The sequence below is a fragment of the Achroia grisella genome, unplaced genomic scaffold (assembly GCF_030625045.1).
Source record: "Achroia grisella isolate CSIRO2021 unplaced genomic scaffold, CSIRO_AGI_Agris_v1 utg1295, whole genome shotgun sequence".
NCBI classification, from domain to species: domain Eukaryota; kingdom Metazoa; phylum Arthropoda; class Insecta; order Lepidoptera; family Pyralidae; genus Achroia; species Achroia grisella.
The window spans coordinates 1,281,802-1,300,949 of NW_026712613.1; the positions used below are offsets into that span (position 1 = coordinate 1,281,802).

At 35.5% G+C, this 19,148-nt stretch overlaps 1 protein-coding gene across 1 annotated transcript in view; it reads left to right on the forward strand.

The window, feature by feature from the left end:
- LOC131855020 (bumetanide-sensitive sodium-(potassium)-chloride cotransporter-like) overlaps window positions 1–19,148 on the forward strand; it is a 53,510-nt gene that overhangs the window by 13,350 nt on the left and 21,012 nt on the right. Inside the window, exons 2-7 of the mRNA XM_059206228.1 lie at window positions 7,306–7,412; window positions 8,868–8,982; window positions 15,600–15,762; window positions 16,321–16,416; window positions 17,194–17,363; window positions 18,673–18,865. Of these exons, the coding sequence (XP_059062211.1) occupies window positions 7,306–7,412; window positions 8,868–8,982; window positions 15,600–15,762; window positions 16,321–16,416; window positions 17,194–17,363; window positions 18,673–18,865 (844 nt within the window). The remainder of the gene's footprint in view (window positions 1–7,305; window positions 7,413–8,867; window positions 8,983–15,599; window positions 15,763–16,320; window positions 16,417–17,193; window positions 17,364–18,672; window positions 18,866–19,148) is intronic.

Below are 19,148 nucleotides of genomic sequence, written 5' to 3' on the forward strand. Positions count from 1 at the left end.
ATATCAAGCAAGTTAAAGAAAAAGTTACGAGTCGTGTCGTATCAACAACTAAAAAGATTGATAGAAGACCGTGGAAGGTGGCCGGAGCTCAACCGACAAGACCACAGCTCTTAAATTATGAATTAATAATATTAAGTTTAAAACACAGCAAAAGCTGTTAAATCAAGCATAACGATAATAAAAATAAAAACACTGATTCAGCATTACATCAGTATCTGTAGACTAGTTGACGAGTTTACAATAATGTTTAAACTATATATAGCATAAAGTGAAACCTACTGGTAACTGAAAGCGACTCCCACATTCTCACACTACGCATTTATCCTACTTAACATACCCAAGTTATACCAAAGAGCTGATTTCATCAGAGATAATATAGGAGCGGTAATAATGGGGATAAAATCGAGTATACTGAAAGTCGCCCTAAATTCGGTCCTGTGAACTTGGCACACGATATTCAAAAATCGACTTTTTTTTTAGAGTTCTGACATCCTTTTGAATAGTTCTAGAGTTCTTTATAATCATTTTAAATAGTTCCGATGTTTAAATTAAAAAAAAAAACAAATTTTAAAAAATCGTGCGCTAAGTTCACGCAGCGCACGAAATCACGAAAATCACAAATTTCTTCGGAGTTCTAGCTTGCTTTACAATAGTTCTACAGTTCTCTATCAGTTATATCAATAGTTCTAGCGATTAAAACGAAAAAATCGATTTTTGAAGTTTCGCCGCGTCCAAATTATAATTCATATAAGAAAAGATCAATTTCCGACGCGAGTTCTAGCCGATCTGATAATAGTTCTGGGCAGCATTCTCCGAGTTCTACAGAAAAGCTTCATAACTTTTTCCTGGAAAATAATTATTTTGCAAGTTATTGCAAAAAATATAAATCTACAAAAAAAAAAAATTACGAGTTCCAGCTGATCTGACCGGAGTTCTGGGTAGCGCTACCTGAGTTCTATCGAAAAGTCTAGTAACATTTTCCTGTGAAATAATTATTTTCCAAATTATCGCCATTTTTAACTTTTCATGACTGACTTATAGGAGAATTTTTTTACGAGTTCTAGTCGATCTCATCGGAGTTCTGGGTAGCGCTACCTGAGTTCTATCGAAAAGTCTAGTAACTTTTTCCTGTAAAATCATTATTTTCCAAATTATCGCCATTTTTAACTTTTTAAGGCTGACTTATAGGAGATTTTTTTTTACGAGTTCTAGCTGATCTGATCGGAGTTCTGGGTAGCGCTACCTGAGTTCTATCGAAAAGTCTAGTAACTTTTTCCTGTGAAATAATTATTTTCCAAATTATCGCCATTTTTTACTTTTCAAGACTGACTTGTAGGAGAATTTTTCTTTTGACGAATTCTAGTCGATCTGATCGGAGTTCTGGGTAGCGCTACCTGAGTTCTATCGAAAAGTCTAGTAACTTTTTCCTGTGAAATAATTATTTTCCAAATTATCGCCATTTTTTACTTTTCAAGACTGACTTGTAGGAGAATTTTTCTTTTGACGAGTTCTAGCCGATCTGATCGGAGTTCTGGGTAGCGCTAGCTGAGTTCTATCGAAAAGTCTAGTAACTTTTTTCTGTAAAATAATTATTTTCCAAATTATCGCCATTTTTAACTTTTCATGACTGACTTATAGGAGAATTTTTTTACGAGTTCTAGTCGATCTCATCGGAGTTCTGGGTAGCGCTACCTGAGTTCTATCGAAAAGTCTAGTAACTTTTTCCTGTAAAATCATTATTTTCCAAATTATCGCCATTTTTAACTTTTTAAGGCTGACTTATAGGAGATTTTTTTTTACGAGTTCTAGCTGATCTGATCGGAGTTCTGGGTAGCGCTACCTGAGTTCTATCGAAAAGTCTAGTAACTTTTTCCTGTGAAATAATTACTTTCCAAATTATAGCCATTTTTTACTTTTCAAGACTGACTTGTAGGAGAATTTTTCTTTTGACGAGTTCTAGCCGATCTGATCGGAGTTCTGGGTAGCGCTACCTGAGTTCTATCGAAAAGTCTAGTAACTTTTTCCTGTGAAATAATTATTTTCCAAATTATCGCCATTTTTTACTTTTCAAGACTGACTTGTAGGAGAATTTTTCTTTTGACGAGTTCTAGCCGATCTGATCGGAGTTCTGGGTAGCGCTACCTGATTTCTATCGAAAAGTCTAGTAACTTTTTTCTGTAAAATAATTATTTTCCAAATTATCGCCATTTTTAACTTTTCATGACTGACTTATAGGAGAATTTTTTTACGAGTTCTAGTCGATCTCATCGGAGTTCTGGGTAGCGCTACCTGAGTTCTATCGAAAAGTCTAGTAACTTTTTCCTGTAAAATCATTATTTTCCAAATTATCGCCATTTTTAACTTTTTAAGGCTGACTTATAGGAGATTTTTTTTTTACGAGTTCTAGCTGATCTGATCGGAGTTCTGGGTAGCGCTACCTGAGTTCTATCGAAAAGTCTAGTAACTTTTTCCTGTGAAATAATTACTTTCCAAATTATAGCCATTTTTTACTTTTCAAGACTGACTTGTAGGAGAATTTTTCTTTTGACGAGTTCTAGCCGATCTGATCGGAGTTCTGGGTAGCGCTACCAGAGTTCTATCGAAAAGTCTAGTAACTTTTTTCTGTAAAATAATTATTTTCCAAATTATCGCCATTTTTTACTTTTCAAGACTGACTTGTAGGAGAATTTTTTTTTGACGAGTTCTAGCCGATCTGATCGGAGTTCTGGGTAGCGCTACCTGAGTTCTATCGAAAAGTCTAGTAACTTTTTTCTGTAAAATAATTATTTTCCAAATTATCGCCATTTTTAACTTTTCATGACTGACTTATAGGAGAATTTTTTTTTACGAGTTCTAGTCGATCTGATCGGAGTTCTGGGTAGCGCTACCTGAGTTCTATAGAAAAGTCTAGTAATTTTTCCTGTAAAATAATTATTTTCACCATTTATCACCAAATTATCACCATTTTTAACTTTTCAAGACTGTCTTATAGGATTTTTTTTTATGAGTTCTACCCGATCTGATCGTAGTTCTGGGTAGCGCTACCTGAGTTCTATCGAAAAGTCTAGTAACTTTTTTCTGTAAAATAATTATTTTCCAAATTATCGCCATTTTTTACTTTTCAAGACTGACTTGTAGGAGAATTTTTTTTTTGACGAGTTCTAGCCGATCTGATCGGAGTTCTGGGTAGCGCTACCTGAGTTCTATCGAAAAGTCTAGTAACTTTTTTCTGTAAAATAATTATTTTCCAAATTATCGCCATTTTTAACTTTTCATGACTGACTTCAAGGAGAATTTATTTTACAGAAAAAAGTTACTAGACTTTTCGATAGAACTCAGGTAGCGCTACCCAGAACTCTGATCAGATCGACTAGAACTCGTAAAAAAATTCTCCTTGAAGTCAGTCATGAAAAGTTAAAAATGGCGATAATTTGGAAAGTAATGATTTTACAGGAAAAAGTTACTAGACTTTTCGATAGAACTCAGGTAGCGCTACCCAGAACTCCGATCAGATCGACTAGAACTCGTAAAAAAAAATCTCAGGTAAGACCTACAGTAAAAGAAAAAAATGGCGATAATGTGGAAAATAATTATTTCACAGGAAACAGTTACTAGACATTTCGATAGAACTCAGGTAGCGCTACCCAGAACTCCGATCAGATCGGCTAGAACTCGTCAAAAGAAAAATTCTCCTACATGTCAGACTTGAAAAGTAAAAAATGGCGATAATTTGGAAAATAATTATTTTGCAGAAAAAAGTTACTAGACTTTTCGATAGAACTCAGGTAGCGCTACCCAGAACGCCGATCAGATCGGCTAGAACTCGTCAAAAGAAAAATTCTCCTACAATTCAGTCTTGAAAAGTAAAAACTGGCGATAATTTGGAAAATAATGATTTTATAGGAAAAAGTTACTAGACTTTTCGATAGAACTCAGGTAGTGCTACCCAGAACTCCGATCAGATCGGCTAGAACTCGTAAAAAAAAAGTCTATAAGTCAGCCTTGAAAAGTTAAAAATGACGATAATATGGAAAATAATTATTTCACAGGAAAAAGTTACTAGACTTTTCGATAGAGCTCAGGTAGCGCTACCCAGAACTCCGATCAGATCAGCTAGAACTCGTAAAAAAAAAATCTCCTATAAGTCAGCCTTAAAAAGTTAAAAATGGCGATAATTTGGAAAATAATGATTTTACAGGAAAAAGTTACTAGACTTTTCGATAGAACTCAGGTAGCGCTACCCAGAACTCCGATGAGATCGACTAGAACTCGTAAAAAAATTCTCCTATAAGTCAGTCATGAAAAGTTAAAAATGGCGATAATTTGGAAAGTAATGATTTTACAGGAAAAAGTTACTAGACTTTTCGATAGAACTCAGGTAGCGCTACCCAGAACTCCGATGAGATCGACTAGAACTCGTAAAAAAATTCTCCTATAAGTCAGTCATGAAAAGTTAAAAATGGCGATAATTTGGAAAATAATTATTTCACAGGAAAAAGTTACTAGACTTTTCGATAGAACTCAGGTAGCGCTACCCAGAACTCCGATCAGATCAGCTGGAACTCGTAATTTTTTTTTTGTAGATTTATATTTTTTGCAATAACTTGCAAAATAATTATTTTCCAGGAAAAAGTTATGAAGCTTTTCTGTAGAACTCGGAGAATGCTGCCCAGAACTATTATCAGATCGGCTAGAACTCGCGCCGGAAATTGATCTTTTCTTATATGAATTATAATTTGGACGCGGCGAAACTTCAAAAATCGATTTTTTCGTTTTAATCGCTAGAACTATTGATATAACTGATAGAGAACTGTAGAACTATTGTAAAGCAAGCTAGAACTCCGAAGAAATTTGTGATTTTCGTGATTTCGTGCGCTGCGTGAACTTAGCGCACGATTTTTTAAAATTTGTTTTTTTTTAATTTAAACATCGGAACTATTTAAAATGATTATAAAGAACTCTAGAACTATTCAAAAGGATGTCAGAACTCTAAAAAAAAAGTCGATTTTTGAATATCGTGTGCCAAGTTCACAGGAGTCCTAAATTCGCTACACAAGCGGCAATGTCTGCTCCTCCTGCTCGTAGCGCCGATATTTCCCCTGATTTATTGTCGTATGTAGGGCGTATACGTGCCAATTTACGTTACAAATCATTTTTCATTTCAAAACAAGCGGTATGTCCATGCGTGGATGTGCAGCTTTAAGAGTATCGCTCGAATTGGAAAAAAATCTCCCCTTCCAGTCGTTTTAATTAAACGAGTTCAAATTCACGTATCACATCTTCTGAATAATACCAATGTAAAGTGTTCACGCATTCTCTTCTCTGCTATATCTTTCCAAATTCCTTTCCCTACCATTCCTTCTTAAAAGGCCGGATACTTACCTGCAGTTGCTTTGGTATTGCTCGGATGCTCATTTTCGGCGGTATTCACTTGTATTATACCACTAGCTGGAGCTGCAAGCTCATTTGCTCTCGTATGTTATGAAAGGTCCTCAGGACCTGACAAATCAATCCTGACCAATCCCATGTCGATTGGGCATCGTGAACCATGTTCTCAAATAGATACTTTAAATCAATCTCCTAGAATACAATATCTATCTTAATTTTTGGTGTGCTGGAAGCTCGTTTGTCCTTGCAGTAAAAAGCTGTTCAGGACCCGACAGATTGGCCATGCCGAATCTGAATCGTGACACATGGTCCCACGTGGATACTTTAAATCAATCTTCTCGAATACAATACTCATCTTACTTTTTGGTGTGCCGAAAGCTCATTGCCTCTTGCTGTAAAAAGATGTTCAGGACCCGACAGATTGGCCATGTAGATTGGGCATCGGTGGGTATCGTGACACATGGTCCCACGTGGAAACTTTAAATCAAACACAGAACAATGTGTTCTGTGAATCTTCTCGATTACATGCAATATTTACCTTACTTTTTAGTCCACATTTGCGTCCACTAAAAGTAAAGCACGACATTACACATTGCTAAAACGAATTTCGGCTTCATATATTAACACAATTTGTTATAGAGGTTCTTTTTTTAGTATCGTTTATACATAGACGCAGTGTGACGAGGTGACGTCATTTATATGTAGTTTATACAATGTCATCAATATTTTATGGCCACCTGCCGACCTTCAGATGGCGGTACCATCCACTTTACGGCTCCGAATTAAAAGATGAAATAGATCTTGTATGGTGTTATTTTTGCGTCCGTTTGTTACAGTGCTATATTCTGAAATTGTAAACCTTACTACTATTATAAATGCGAAAGTTACTCTGTATGTCTGTCGCGCTTTCATTGCAAAACTACTGAACCGATTTAAATGAATTTTGTAACACAGATAATCTAAATCACATAGGCTATTTTTTAATGCGAAAAAGATTTGTAAGGGGTTGAAACGAGAGATGAAAGGTTGATAACTGCACGAAAAGGATTATTGCGTTCCTTAGGACAGGCCTATGTCCAGCAGTGGACTGTAGACGGCTGATGATGATGACAAAAATAACTTATTTTTATTTAAATAAAGTAGAGTTAGCCTATTTGAATTATACCAAATCAACAAGGTTTGGTATAGTTTAAATAGGCTGTCACATAAATTATTCCATTTATATACATCCTAAAACCTGTTTTTCAAGTGGCAGTAGTTTTTTATATAACTAATTAGCCAACCGTGGCGTCGTCTATATGAAGAGTACTATAGATATCACTTCACTGTGATATCCATCATGCGTTGTCATCCCGGAGAACTAAGGTATAAAGCATAAATACCCTGTATTTACACTGCCATGTCTCAACCTTTCACCGTAACACAGCATATAAAGCAAGCCTTGGCTGCTGAAATGATAGGATAATGAATCTTACTACCCTTGTAATGGGAAGGGATTGTTAGTAATGGGGAATAGTAAGTTCATTACTAATAGTTTACGATGTTAACTCGACCTCCACGAGATCTCTCCCCTGAAAACTATAGTGGTTAATTCATGGTGAATTCTTCACGATGGGCTAACTGACCTAACTTCTTACTTCTCCTATCATCCTTTATTGGTGCCCCGCCATTAGATAGAGCAGGCGGATTCACAGTCCATTATCATCCTTTTAAAAAAATAATATGTATATGACTTTTTACAAATTCTACCTCGGTAAATCGGAATAGTTCCACATGGAACATATAATAAAAACGCTTGTATATAAAATGTGATTAATTTTTCCACGAAAATTCTATTCTTATTCGGAAAATATAAATGACTTGTTTTGTACACTTTTTCGTGGAAACGCAATGTAAAAGTATAATATTCTGTTTTAGATGGAGGTCGACAAGCCGGAAGATCATACTGAAGAATCGGACGCCTCTGGTATGGACAGCGACGACCCACTCACCGCTAACGACACCAAATATGCCAAGAGTTTCAGGTTTGTAATGATCCTACACATTTATTAAATAGTTTATGATAATGTAATAACACGTTTACATTCAGCTGCTTCCCCTGCAACTCGCGCTGCCGGAAATATTGTCGCGTCAGCGTCGATGGAAGTCGACGCGTTTGCGTGTCGTTTACAATCAGCCCTCATACTTATTTACCGGGAGACTCTTCCTTACCTTCCGCTTAAAACGCCGGGCGACAACTGAGCGAGAGGGCTGAATGTAAACACACTCTGCCACTCGCGCTGCTAGTCCTTTGCCTCGCGCACGAAAAACCGACTATCGAGGGAGCGCCGGGCAGCGCCAGGGGTAGATTCACTTCTTCACTTCCCTGCCCACTCGGGCTGAGTGTAAATTAAAGGTTGTATGAACAATCGTAATGAACGATCATCAATGGTAAATGGTTTGGAGTGCACCGGTGGTTTATGATTGGATGTCGACGGAAGCCTGTCAGGATATAGCGTGTATTATGATGGAACGGTACCTACTACCGTCTATAGTAAAGGGATATGTCTCTGGAGCTCCCGTGCATCAGGATGATGACGGAAGCCTATCAGGATTTAAACATGGAATTACAGACAAGTACAGAATATTTATATAAATTACTAATCTCATTACTTTGTTGAGATTCCAATCTTGTGTCTAGATCATTGATTTTAGAATATGCCTGCTTTAACTCAAGCTTCAATTCAGTGATACGCCTCAAGGCTTGCTCATGAGTGTCACTACATTCATGAAAGCTACTTATTAGTTCTTGAAGCTGATCTCGCTGCTCAATAACTTCCTGATGACTTATGAAGTTCTGACAATTCTGATTTTAATAGGGTATTTTTATTTATAATTTTAAAAATTTCATCTTCACTCTCTTCTCTCTCCCTGATCAACTTGTCACTGAGATCATTCATCTCTGTCTGCCGTGCAGTTGTGGAACGGGTAGATAGTGACATTATTGAAAATATGAATAGTTACTAGGGAGAGTGAAGTGAGTTATTTCTAAAAAACAAAGTATCACAACGAGAACAGCAACTGAACCTTACTTATTTTAAGTGTTAAAATTTCATTTGATTCCACAATCTTCTAAAAGATCTTGGCCTGTCTAGAACTGTAGTAAGTTCTATACCAGAACCTGTATCTAAAGCTGCACTAGCAAGCTCCATATCTAGCTGGGCAGGGGGAGAAACACGAGAGGTGACAATGAGTGTTGACTTAGGTCAGCATGGGGCCCTTTAAACCTATACCCGGGTCACAAGTCCTGGAAACTGCTCGGAGTTTTCCTTCGCCTCACCATTGACTCGGTATCCGCAGTTCCTGTCTAACAAGGGGCAAACCTACCGTCGCTTGTTAATATAGTTTATCGTTCTGAAAGTCAGTCTCAAAAGAAACTAAGTATAAAAGTAAAGTAAAATCAAATAATTTAATTTTTATTATAATTATTTTCATAACAGGCATTTCACCCGCGAAGCACTGCCGCGATTGGACAATTACAGGAATGTGCTCTCGCTGCATGCTGCACCACGACCCACGCTGGACGAACTACACAACGCGTCGCTCTCCAGAAAGGTAATTTAAGTTGCATACTCTGTAGAGATTATGATCTACAGAGAATACGATCGGCCAAAAGATGCTCTCAGGAGCGTCTTTTGACCGATCGTATTCTCTGGATTATGACCTACGGATTCGGATCTCAGGATTATGACCTACGGAACATACGGTTAGAGAATTCTGGTAATATATTATATATACGCGTATATATTAGATACAGAAATTAGTCATTATTATGGAACATTCTTAACTGTGCAAATTACTACAATATAGACATTATAAATATATAACTATCTGTTCCCGCGACTTCGTCTGCGTGGAATTAACTTTATTTTTCTGACATAAAAGTAGCCTAAGTTACTCCTTATTACATCAGCTACCTGCCAAAAAAGTCCCGTCAAAATCGGTCCAGCCATTTCAAAGATTAGACAAACAGACAGATAAAGATTGTAAAAAATGTTATTTTGGTGTATGTACCGTATATGGTGTACCGTTTTTTACTATATGTATTTATATTCATATGCATACATAAAAAACGGTTATTTCAATATTACAAACAGACACTCCAATTTTAATTATATTTATAGAGGATTGAAAAAACTTGAATTCGAGTTTATTTGTATTTTCTCTTTTAATGTATATTTTTATACAATCAGAAAGTCCAAAGAGATTCCAACATATCCAACGAACAAAAAACCCACCGACATTTTTTACAAAAGCAAATTTTTTGACATTAGTAAATTTAGGATTATTTGGGGTGTTTTTAATATTTTTAATAAAAAATAATACAAAAGCGTTCATATTAAATGAATATTTATTTTTTTACAACGATGCACGCATTCGGCACGGGCCGTTCGTGTCACCGATAGAGCTACGGAATTTTCTTATCAGTGACATAAAACTGTAATTGGTAATTTGTTTCTACAACGTGTGGCAATCGAGCATACTTATGTAAATTGATTTGCATGAAGTATTTCATTTATTTAATCGTGTATTTTTAATAGAAGATAGAAGAAATTCAGTTGTATATTTTGCCAGTTCCTCTAAATGGAATCAGTATAGTGAACTGGACGGTAGAGAAAAAATATACTTAAAACTTGACATTCATAAGCGGCTGAATGTTCTATATGAATAAATCATTTTTTATTTAATTTAATAATGCTCCCGCCAGCGCAATGGTTTACGCTGCCATGCCGGGGCACCAGTGGAGGATAAGATGAGTCAGGTCAGGTCAGTTTGCCCATCGTGATTAAATAACCTGGAATTAACTATTATGGTTTCCTGGGGGAACCGCTTGGAGGTGGAACTAACATGGTACATTGCTAGCAATGGGGACACTAGACCCCCTAACAATCCCCTTCCTCTCTAACACTCCTCTCAAGTGTCTCAAGCGTCCACAACGCTACGGTAACAATTTACCATCAAATGGGCCGTATGCTTGATCCACAACCCTAGTATAAAGAAAACAAAATGGGCGTGTCCTTGAGATGATTAATGAATGTGAGAGAAGTAACTCTCACATTCATTAATCATCCGTAAGAGATCTGACGTAATATTATTAAAGAAATCGAAGTCGTATATTTTTTTATTTCTAAAGTGAAGTCTATGGACATATTACACTCGGGTTCCTCTGCCTACCCCGTAAGAGAAATGGCGTAAAGATATCACTAAAATGAGGCCGCGACCTCTTACCCGTATATTGTTTTATGACAAAATGAAAATCTAAGGACAAGGACAAATTACACAGGGTTTCCTCTGCCTACCCCGTAAGAGAAATGGCGTAAAGATATTACTAAATGAGGCCGCGACCTCTTACCCGTATATTTTTTTTTTCTAAATCAAAGTCTAAGGATAAGGACAGATAATACAGGGTTTCCTCTGCCTACCCTGTACGAAATCTGGCGTCAAGATGTGGTACTAATATAAATGAGGCCGCGACCTCTTACCCGTATATTTTTTTATTTCTAAATCAAAGTCTAAGGACAAGGACAGATTACACAGGGTTTCCTCTGCCTACCCTGTACGAAATCTGGTGTCAAGATGTGGTATATAATATAAATGAGGCCGCGACCTCTTACCCGTATATTTTTTTTATTTCGAAATCCATTGGGAAGTAAAATAATGTGTATGCATTATTTTAAGTGAAACTTACCAGAATACATTAGTGAAATCGGCTAACCAGGGATGAGCAACACGCGGTCCGTTAAACCTGTATATGCGACCCGCTATTCCATAATTTATTTTATTTCAATTTATTTTTTTGTCTTTCTCCCGGCAGTATATGGTTATAAAATTAATTATAATAGAATACATAGAAATAGAAATAATCTTTATACAAATAAACTCAATACAAGTTTAATAGAATAGTCATATTTTATATTCTGACACTCGTTCGGAATGCAGATTCATCACAAGAAGAATGAGCAAGAAACTTGTGTTGGTATTTTGAATATATATTTTTTATGTAAATAATATATATTACGCTACGTTAACATACTAAACCGAAATATATCTGACTTACTTGTCGTCGCATGTTCTGACATGGTACATTGCTAGCAATGAGTTCAACAGTCCACGCAACTAACAATGCCCTTCCCCTGGTAGGTTAATTACATAGAATAAGGTCAGTATGGATGTTTACGGTCTCCTATGACGCGGTAATCTTCAGGTAATCGTCTTAATTGAAGATCCTCATTAATTAATTAAGTCTTTTACTGGGAATTTGCCAGTCCCTATGTTACTATAGAGGTACATACCTATGTATATATGAATATATATAATAATAAGTTGTACCCGCGGTTTCACTCGAAATTTATAAGTCTATATGTTATTCTGATGTATAAGCTATAATACTGTAAAGTTTCATCACATTCCGTTCAGTAGGTTTTGCGTGAAAGAGTAACAAACATCCATACTTACAAGATTTCGCTTTTATAATATAATATTATTATAAATTAGGATTAAGATAAGATATCTTAGGACATCTCACAGAGCCTTCTAGTCCTAAACTAAGCAGAGCTTGTGTTATGGATACTAGACAACTGATATAAATATATAGATTTTTTATGTATATGCATATTTTACACAGTAAACCAGACAGACATTTGTATTGATGAGTATGATTTGTATCTGATTGAACCCGCGACCATTGGAAGTGAGACCGTGTGCTAAACGTCTAGACCGCCGAGGCCGTCAATATATATTGATGACCAGACTTTGGACTCCTGATTTTGAAGCGGTTTTTTAATAGATAGAGTGATTCAAGAGGACAGTTTATATGTATAATACATGTACACCCGAGCGCAGCAGGGTTGGGTAGCTAGTTTAATAATATATTGTTGCTGTTCATGTATGTAGGCGACGGTTACGGTTACCACTTACCATCGTCAACTTGTTTGTTATTTCTTATACTAAGCTTTCAATAATATATTATTTCCTTTTACACAAACCGCATTTCGTTATATAACATGTTTTAGTTTATTATTGTACTTATATTAGTAATTAATATTATTATTAATAATAATTACTTAATTATTACCTCACTGTGTTATTACACACATTTTATTTCCTGTTTTCCTTCCTTTATGTGTAACTGTTGTAATTTATTGTTGTTTTGTTTGTTGTAATCACTCTGATGTGTAAAGTGACCATTTATTCTGGTTTGGGCGGGACAGTCTACTGTAAGGCGTCCCCAATCTGTCCCATTGTCTCCAGAGCAAGAATATGGAACTTTTGCAAATAGATAAACTATAATTTACCTTATCGGCCATTTCTATTTATTTTATACTAGCTGTGCCCGCGTTAAATAAATAATATAGCCTATATGTTATTCTGATGCTTAAGCTACATTACCGTAAAGTTTTATCAAAATCCGTTCAGTAGTTTTTGCGTGAAAGGGTAACAAACATCCATACTTACAAACTTTCGCGTTTACCATTACTAATATTATAACCCTGAAAGTAGGGGTGTTTGTAAGGCTTTCACGCAAAAACTACTGATCCGATCATCAAGAAATTTTGTACACATGTTCTTGGAGGCATAGGAATGAGCATAGGCGAATTTTAATAAAAAAAAATTATATAAAAAAAAAATATCAATATTTTGTTACTTCAACGCCATCTAGCAGCCAGTAATGAAGTTATTTAATCGATTCAATGCGAAGCCGCGGGTAAAAGCTAGTAGTATTGATAGGATTGTTTTCGTATACTCAATGATACTAAATGATGAATGCATCAGTTCGATTGATATTGCTACGACCTCCCTACTGCAATAGGAACTCGAGGATGCAATAACTATTAGTTTGAGACTATATAGATAACGGTATCTGAGTTGCCCAGGGTTATTCATATATAAATACATCTTGGCTCTTGGGTTAATAAATAACAGAATAGAATAGAATATTCTTTATTAAAATAAATTTAAAAATTCTTTGTTTCATATATATATATTGTTACATATGAAATATGATGATAGTGTTACATATGAATGTGGATGGTTATAAGGGCAGAGGAAGGCCGAAAAAGAGATGGATGGACTGTGTAAAAGATGATATAGTAAGAAAGGGAGTAAATAACGAGATGACTACGAACAGGGATGAATGGAAGAGAAGAATATATTACGTCGACCACAAATAAATGGGATAAGGAAGAAGCAGATGATGATATAGTAATATTCTTTGAACTACTAATTCTTGTATTTGAATTGCATACAAATTGTTACACTTACATGGTATCCTCGCTCCCAGCCCCCAAGATATAAATCTGGCCTACTTTACAGATAAGAGAAATAAAATTATATTGTAGTAAATAATAGTAAATCTAAATAACTCAGAACAATTCACACAGCCATCCTCTCCCAATTTAAGTACAGCTTGTTTTATAGTTACCAGACAATTGATATAAATACTTAAATAAATTGTATTGTAAAACTTATATAATATACATAGAAAACACCCAGATCGATACAAACATACTCATGAATATATGTTTCTACTGTACAGAAGCGAATCCACGACCATTAGAAGGAAAGCGGTGTATTAAACCGCTAGATAATCCAGACCATAAATACTATTGTCCGGGGATCGAACCGGTGACTAAAGGAATGTGAGGTCATATTATATTGAGCCTTCAACTAGTTTATGACGACCTAGTGTTATCATTCATTCCATAAATTTTACTATGTACAATACCTGAATGTCGTTCGTGTAGTTAATGATGGTTCGTAATTAGGCATATCCAGTACACCATGATGTGGGTATGCAATTAACCCCGGTTCAAGGGATTGCGACCCGTGCACAGAGTAGTTACACGCGTAGGTGTTTCATTAAACTACTACATAAAGTATGGCTGCACCATATTAACCTTTTGTTACTCTGCGTACTTCGTAAATTACTATGAGAATAGTGGGCACTTGCATATAACTTTTAATTATACGGTAGAAGATATAGTTAGGAAAAGCAAACTGTTTGTTGCAGACTTTCTAACTTATAAATCTATATAAGTACACGACCTAATATCATTCGACATACTCGTGAACGGGTGCTGCTTGTGGGGGCTAGTCTATTCGGGTTACTGCGAAAAAAAATATTCAATACATATAATGAAAAGTTGAAATATACATTCCATATAATTATAATAAACAGCCATTTTCGAGTTACCTCCTTTAACGATCAATTTTAAAGCAAACCATTGTTCGGTTTGATACCAGCAGCTGGTATCAAACCGATAACAATTTCTCAGAATACTCACCGTGGTAGAAAATGCACAAAGATGCAATTATTCGCCGCAGAGATAAATGGTCGAGTTTATCACAAAGACGTTGATTGCCAATGATTCTGGCTGCTCGGTTCTGAATGGGGTCAAATGGAAGTAGCTGGTATGTGGTGCACCGCCCAGAGATGAGAACAGTATTCCATATGCGGCCGGATCTGTCCCTTTTCTATACAAAAAAGGTGAACCGCCAGCTCGTTTTCCATTCCATACATACATAACGCGTGTAGAACCATTAGGTCATTGAAGTAATAACCCATGAATAATTTATAACCAAAGATTTAACTGCCACGTATATGAATTTTAACTGGTTATCTCATTGTAATTGTCAGTTACGAGCCGCTGACGGACAGACAATGCAACAACTAACAATGATGTTCCGTTTGACCTCTCTCCAATATACGGGGCCTAGAAAAATATTAACATGAGTATTTTCCAATAAAAGTTTGTATTCTCATGTACAATCCACACAGCGCCATCTAGTCCCAAGTTACGCAGAGTGTTATGAGTACTAGACAACTGATAAAAATAGTTTGATACATTATTTTAATAAAAGTATTAGCGATCCGTCTTACAAGTAGAAATATTACTGCTTCGCTCGGATGCATTACAAATCTTTTAATTTCTCGCCTCATTCTATATTATAACATGCATGTATTATGTATATAAACCTTTCTCTATCTATTGCTGAGAAATGCATTAAAATCCGTTGCATAATTTAAAAGATATAAACGAACAGACAGCGAAGGCTACTTTGTTTTATACTAAGTAATGTACTTGAAAACCCCCATTTATCAATACATTTACAATAAAACTATATATAAAAAATATTTGAAAGATTAAAAAAAAAAAATTGTATAATTCTAGCCGGGACAAACCCTCGAGAAAGACCCAGATGGCACCCCAGCCATGGCGACCTCCAACGTGAAATTTGGATGGATTAAGGGTGTGCTGATGCGATGCCTTCTCAACATATGGGGCGTCATGCTCTTCCTGCGGTTGTCCTGGGTCGTCGCACAGGCTGGCATCGGTTGGTATAGTTTATGGTTTTTGTATATAAGCTAGTTAATTATTATTCGGCAATAACTATATAACCCCTTTTTACGAACATTGTGCGGACGAAGGAGTATGAAATTTATAGATTATATAGAGGAGTGCAAAATGAAAATATTGTTTAAAAAAAAATATATTTTTTAAACAATATTTTCTTATCTATCTTCTATTTTATCAAATATATATTTGATATTGCTGGTTCAAAAATAAAAATATCTTTGAACCATATCAAATATAATCAAATATATATTTTTTATTATGGTCGCATCGTTACAAATACATCAGGAATTTATCACGATGCTTTCCAGGGGGAACCGCGTGGAGGTCAACCCGACATAGTACATTGCTATCAATAATATCATCAGTTCACATTACTAACCATGCCTATTTCCCCACTCGGAAATATTAATAGGAACAATATATTGCATCAGTCAGATTCAAACTCTTGACTTTTCAGTTTAGCTTAGAGGTAGTAAAGCACTAGGTGACAACTCTCCCGGTGAGTGTTCAACAATTTCTTATTGTTTTATGGCAGCGCAGTCAGTGCTGTTAATATTGACCACATCTGTTGTGACCACCATCACGGCGCTCTCCATGTCCGCCATCAGCACCAACGGAGTCATCAAAGGAGGTACGTCTCATTTGTATCCTATTTATATAAAGAAAGAAAGAAATATATATTTATTTAGCGCATACAAAAGAATCATATCAAACATATAACAAGTAAATAACATACATAATATTATAAACATAGTTTCATAATTAATTATTTAAGAACAACTCTCACTAAATTGCATTTGTAATAATAATAATTTATTTATTGTTGAGAAGCTCTTTTAATCTATGCTAAAAGTATAATACTGAAGAGTTTATATTTGAATGTAACAATAAATCTGTAATTTTTAAATGTGTACAAGCTCATTTGAAAAGAATGAGAGCTGAGTGTCTTGTTAGTTCATCTCAACTCGCAAGAGATAAAATAAGAGTCTGTAATATACTTGCATGAATCGGTCTGAGTGTTTTCTATGTATATTACGTATGCATTTGCAAAAAAGTGTATCTTTGTATTTATATAAGTTATCTAGCACCCATAACACAAGCTCTGCTTAGCTCAGGTCTAGATTACACTGTGTGAATTGTCCAGGGTTAAATATTTATTATATTATTTTTTATTTAAAACACTTTTACTTTATTTTGACTTAATATTCAAAAAGCGCCCCAAATTTCAATCATAAATTCCCACATCAAAGTATCTGCTTTTTAAAAAACGTGGCTTTTTGTTCGTTGAAATCTCTACTTTATATTGGTATAAAAAATACATTACAATGGATATTTTTTTCAAAAAAGACTTAAGATTTCTATTCTTTTTTTCTATTATCTTTATATAAGATAATTTTCTGAATTGCAGGTGGGACGTATTACATGATATCGCGGTCCCTTGGTCCGGAGTTCGGCGGATCCATAGGACTGATATTCTCTATAGCAAATGCGGTGGCTTGCGCCATGTACGTCGTCGGTTTTGGGGAGGCGTTGATAGATCTCTTACCTGAGACCAGTTATATGGTCAGCAAGGAGTGGGTGAGTTCTTTTTAATAATAATATTTTATATATTTCTCCTCACAAACATTGTACACAATGTGTAGGAACAGATACATGTAGTATTTTATATAATACATTGCATAGATTTACCATTACTATCAATTGTTGTGAGAAGCTGGTGTCTGAAATAGGTTACAACCTGTAATACAGCTCACCGTTTGTTTGTATCATTTCTGAAAATCAGCTACAAACGCTGGAAACAATGTTTCCTGCATTATGCTGACTTGTGGTCCACGTTGACTCAGTTTGTTTTATGTTTCTAAATTATCGCTTCATTCATAATTTAAGAGCTGTGCACTTGTCGGTGGAGCTCCCGCCACCTTCCACGATGTTCTATCAGTCTTTTTAGCAGTTGATACGACTCCAGCTTTTTCTTTAACTTGCTTGATATAGCAGTGTCGTGGTCTTCCCCTTCCTCTCTTTCCATCTATTTTTCCTTCAATAATGTTGTTAATTAGTTCGTCGTATTGTATCAAGTGCTCCAACATTTTTCCCCGCCTATTCTCAATAATATCAATGATCTGTCTCTTTTTTTTAACCCTTTCAAGCACTTCTTCATTCCTTATTTTATCTTTCCAGCTAATTCTTTCCATTCTTCTCCAACACCACATTTCAAAAGCTTCCAGTTTGTCTTTTTCTTTTTGTGTCAATGTCCACGTCTCACAAGCATACATACATAAATTATCAATGTCAATACATATACAAGTAATCTAATATAACGATATGTTAATCAAAAATACCGAGCAGTGTCGAAACTTAAACTAAATTAAAATCTTAGTATACAGATGAGTATATCGAGTTTGTATTTGTGGGTATGTGTGTATGCTTATGTCTAAATAAAAAGTCGTCGTGTCGTTGAATGATGAGAATATAATAATTAATTAATTTTATGTAGTTAATGTTTCGCTTGACACAACACAACGAGTTAATGAATTATATTCTATTACTGGTTTTAAAAATATAATCTCTCATATAGTCAATACTTTTTTATATTGTAAACAAGATTAGGTGAGTTTTGTTTCATGTGCGAATGTAGGAAAAAAATCAAATATATATTCTGTCATTCCTGGTTACATCCATTTCAACATACGCATTCGTGAATATATACTTAATGATCTGGTACACCTTCAAATTGAAAGTAAAACAAAATTAGAAGTAACAACAAGACAAAATTTTAGATACATACAGAAAGAACTGTAAGGAAATAATCGAGAAATTAATAACTTACCATAAAGGTCACGGCATGTTTGTTTGTCATTTATGCTACAATTCTTTTTATAATTTCCAGGATCAATCAATTTACGGGTGCATAACAATAGTTCTGCTAACCGGCATCGTAATAGTGGGAATGGAGTGGGAGGCGAAGGCTCAGATCGTGTTGCTTGTAATATTGCTGGCTGCCATCGGGGACTTCTGCATAGGGTCCATCGTAGGACCCAAGAGCGATTTGGAGGTCGCGCAAGGATTTGTTGGATATAACAGTGAGTATCTTTTTGAAAACTTTGCAGCAGACACCGTTGAGGCCGTGGAATTCGTCTGTCACCCTCTGGTACCACTGCAGGGACGATCACAGTATATAAGAAGGATACGTGCATTTACTTGGATGGAGTCTTGTGTGACGATCTGGTTGCACCTTAATTCCAACGCGATGCTTCGAAGAATATTATCCTGGATTGATCCTGGTTATTTAGGATTTTAGTAGACAGACAGCGCGTCCATCAAGCGCATGCGTGGGTTCACGCAAACCAATTTACGATTATGACT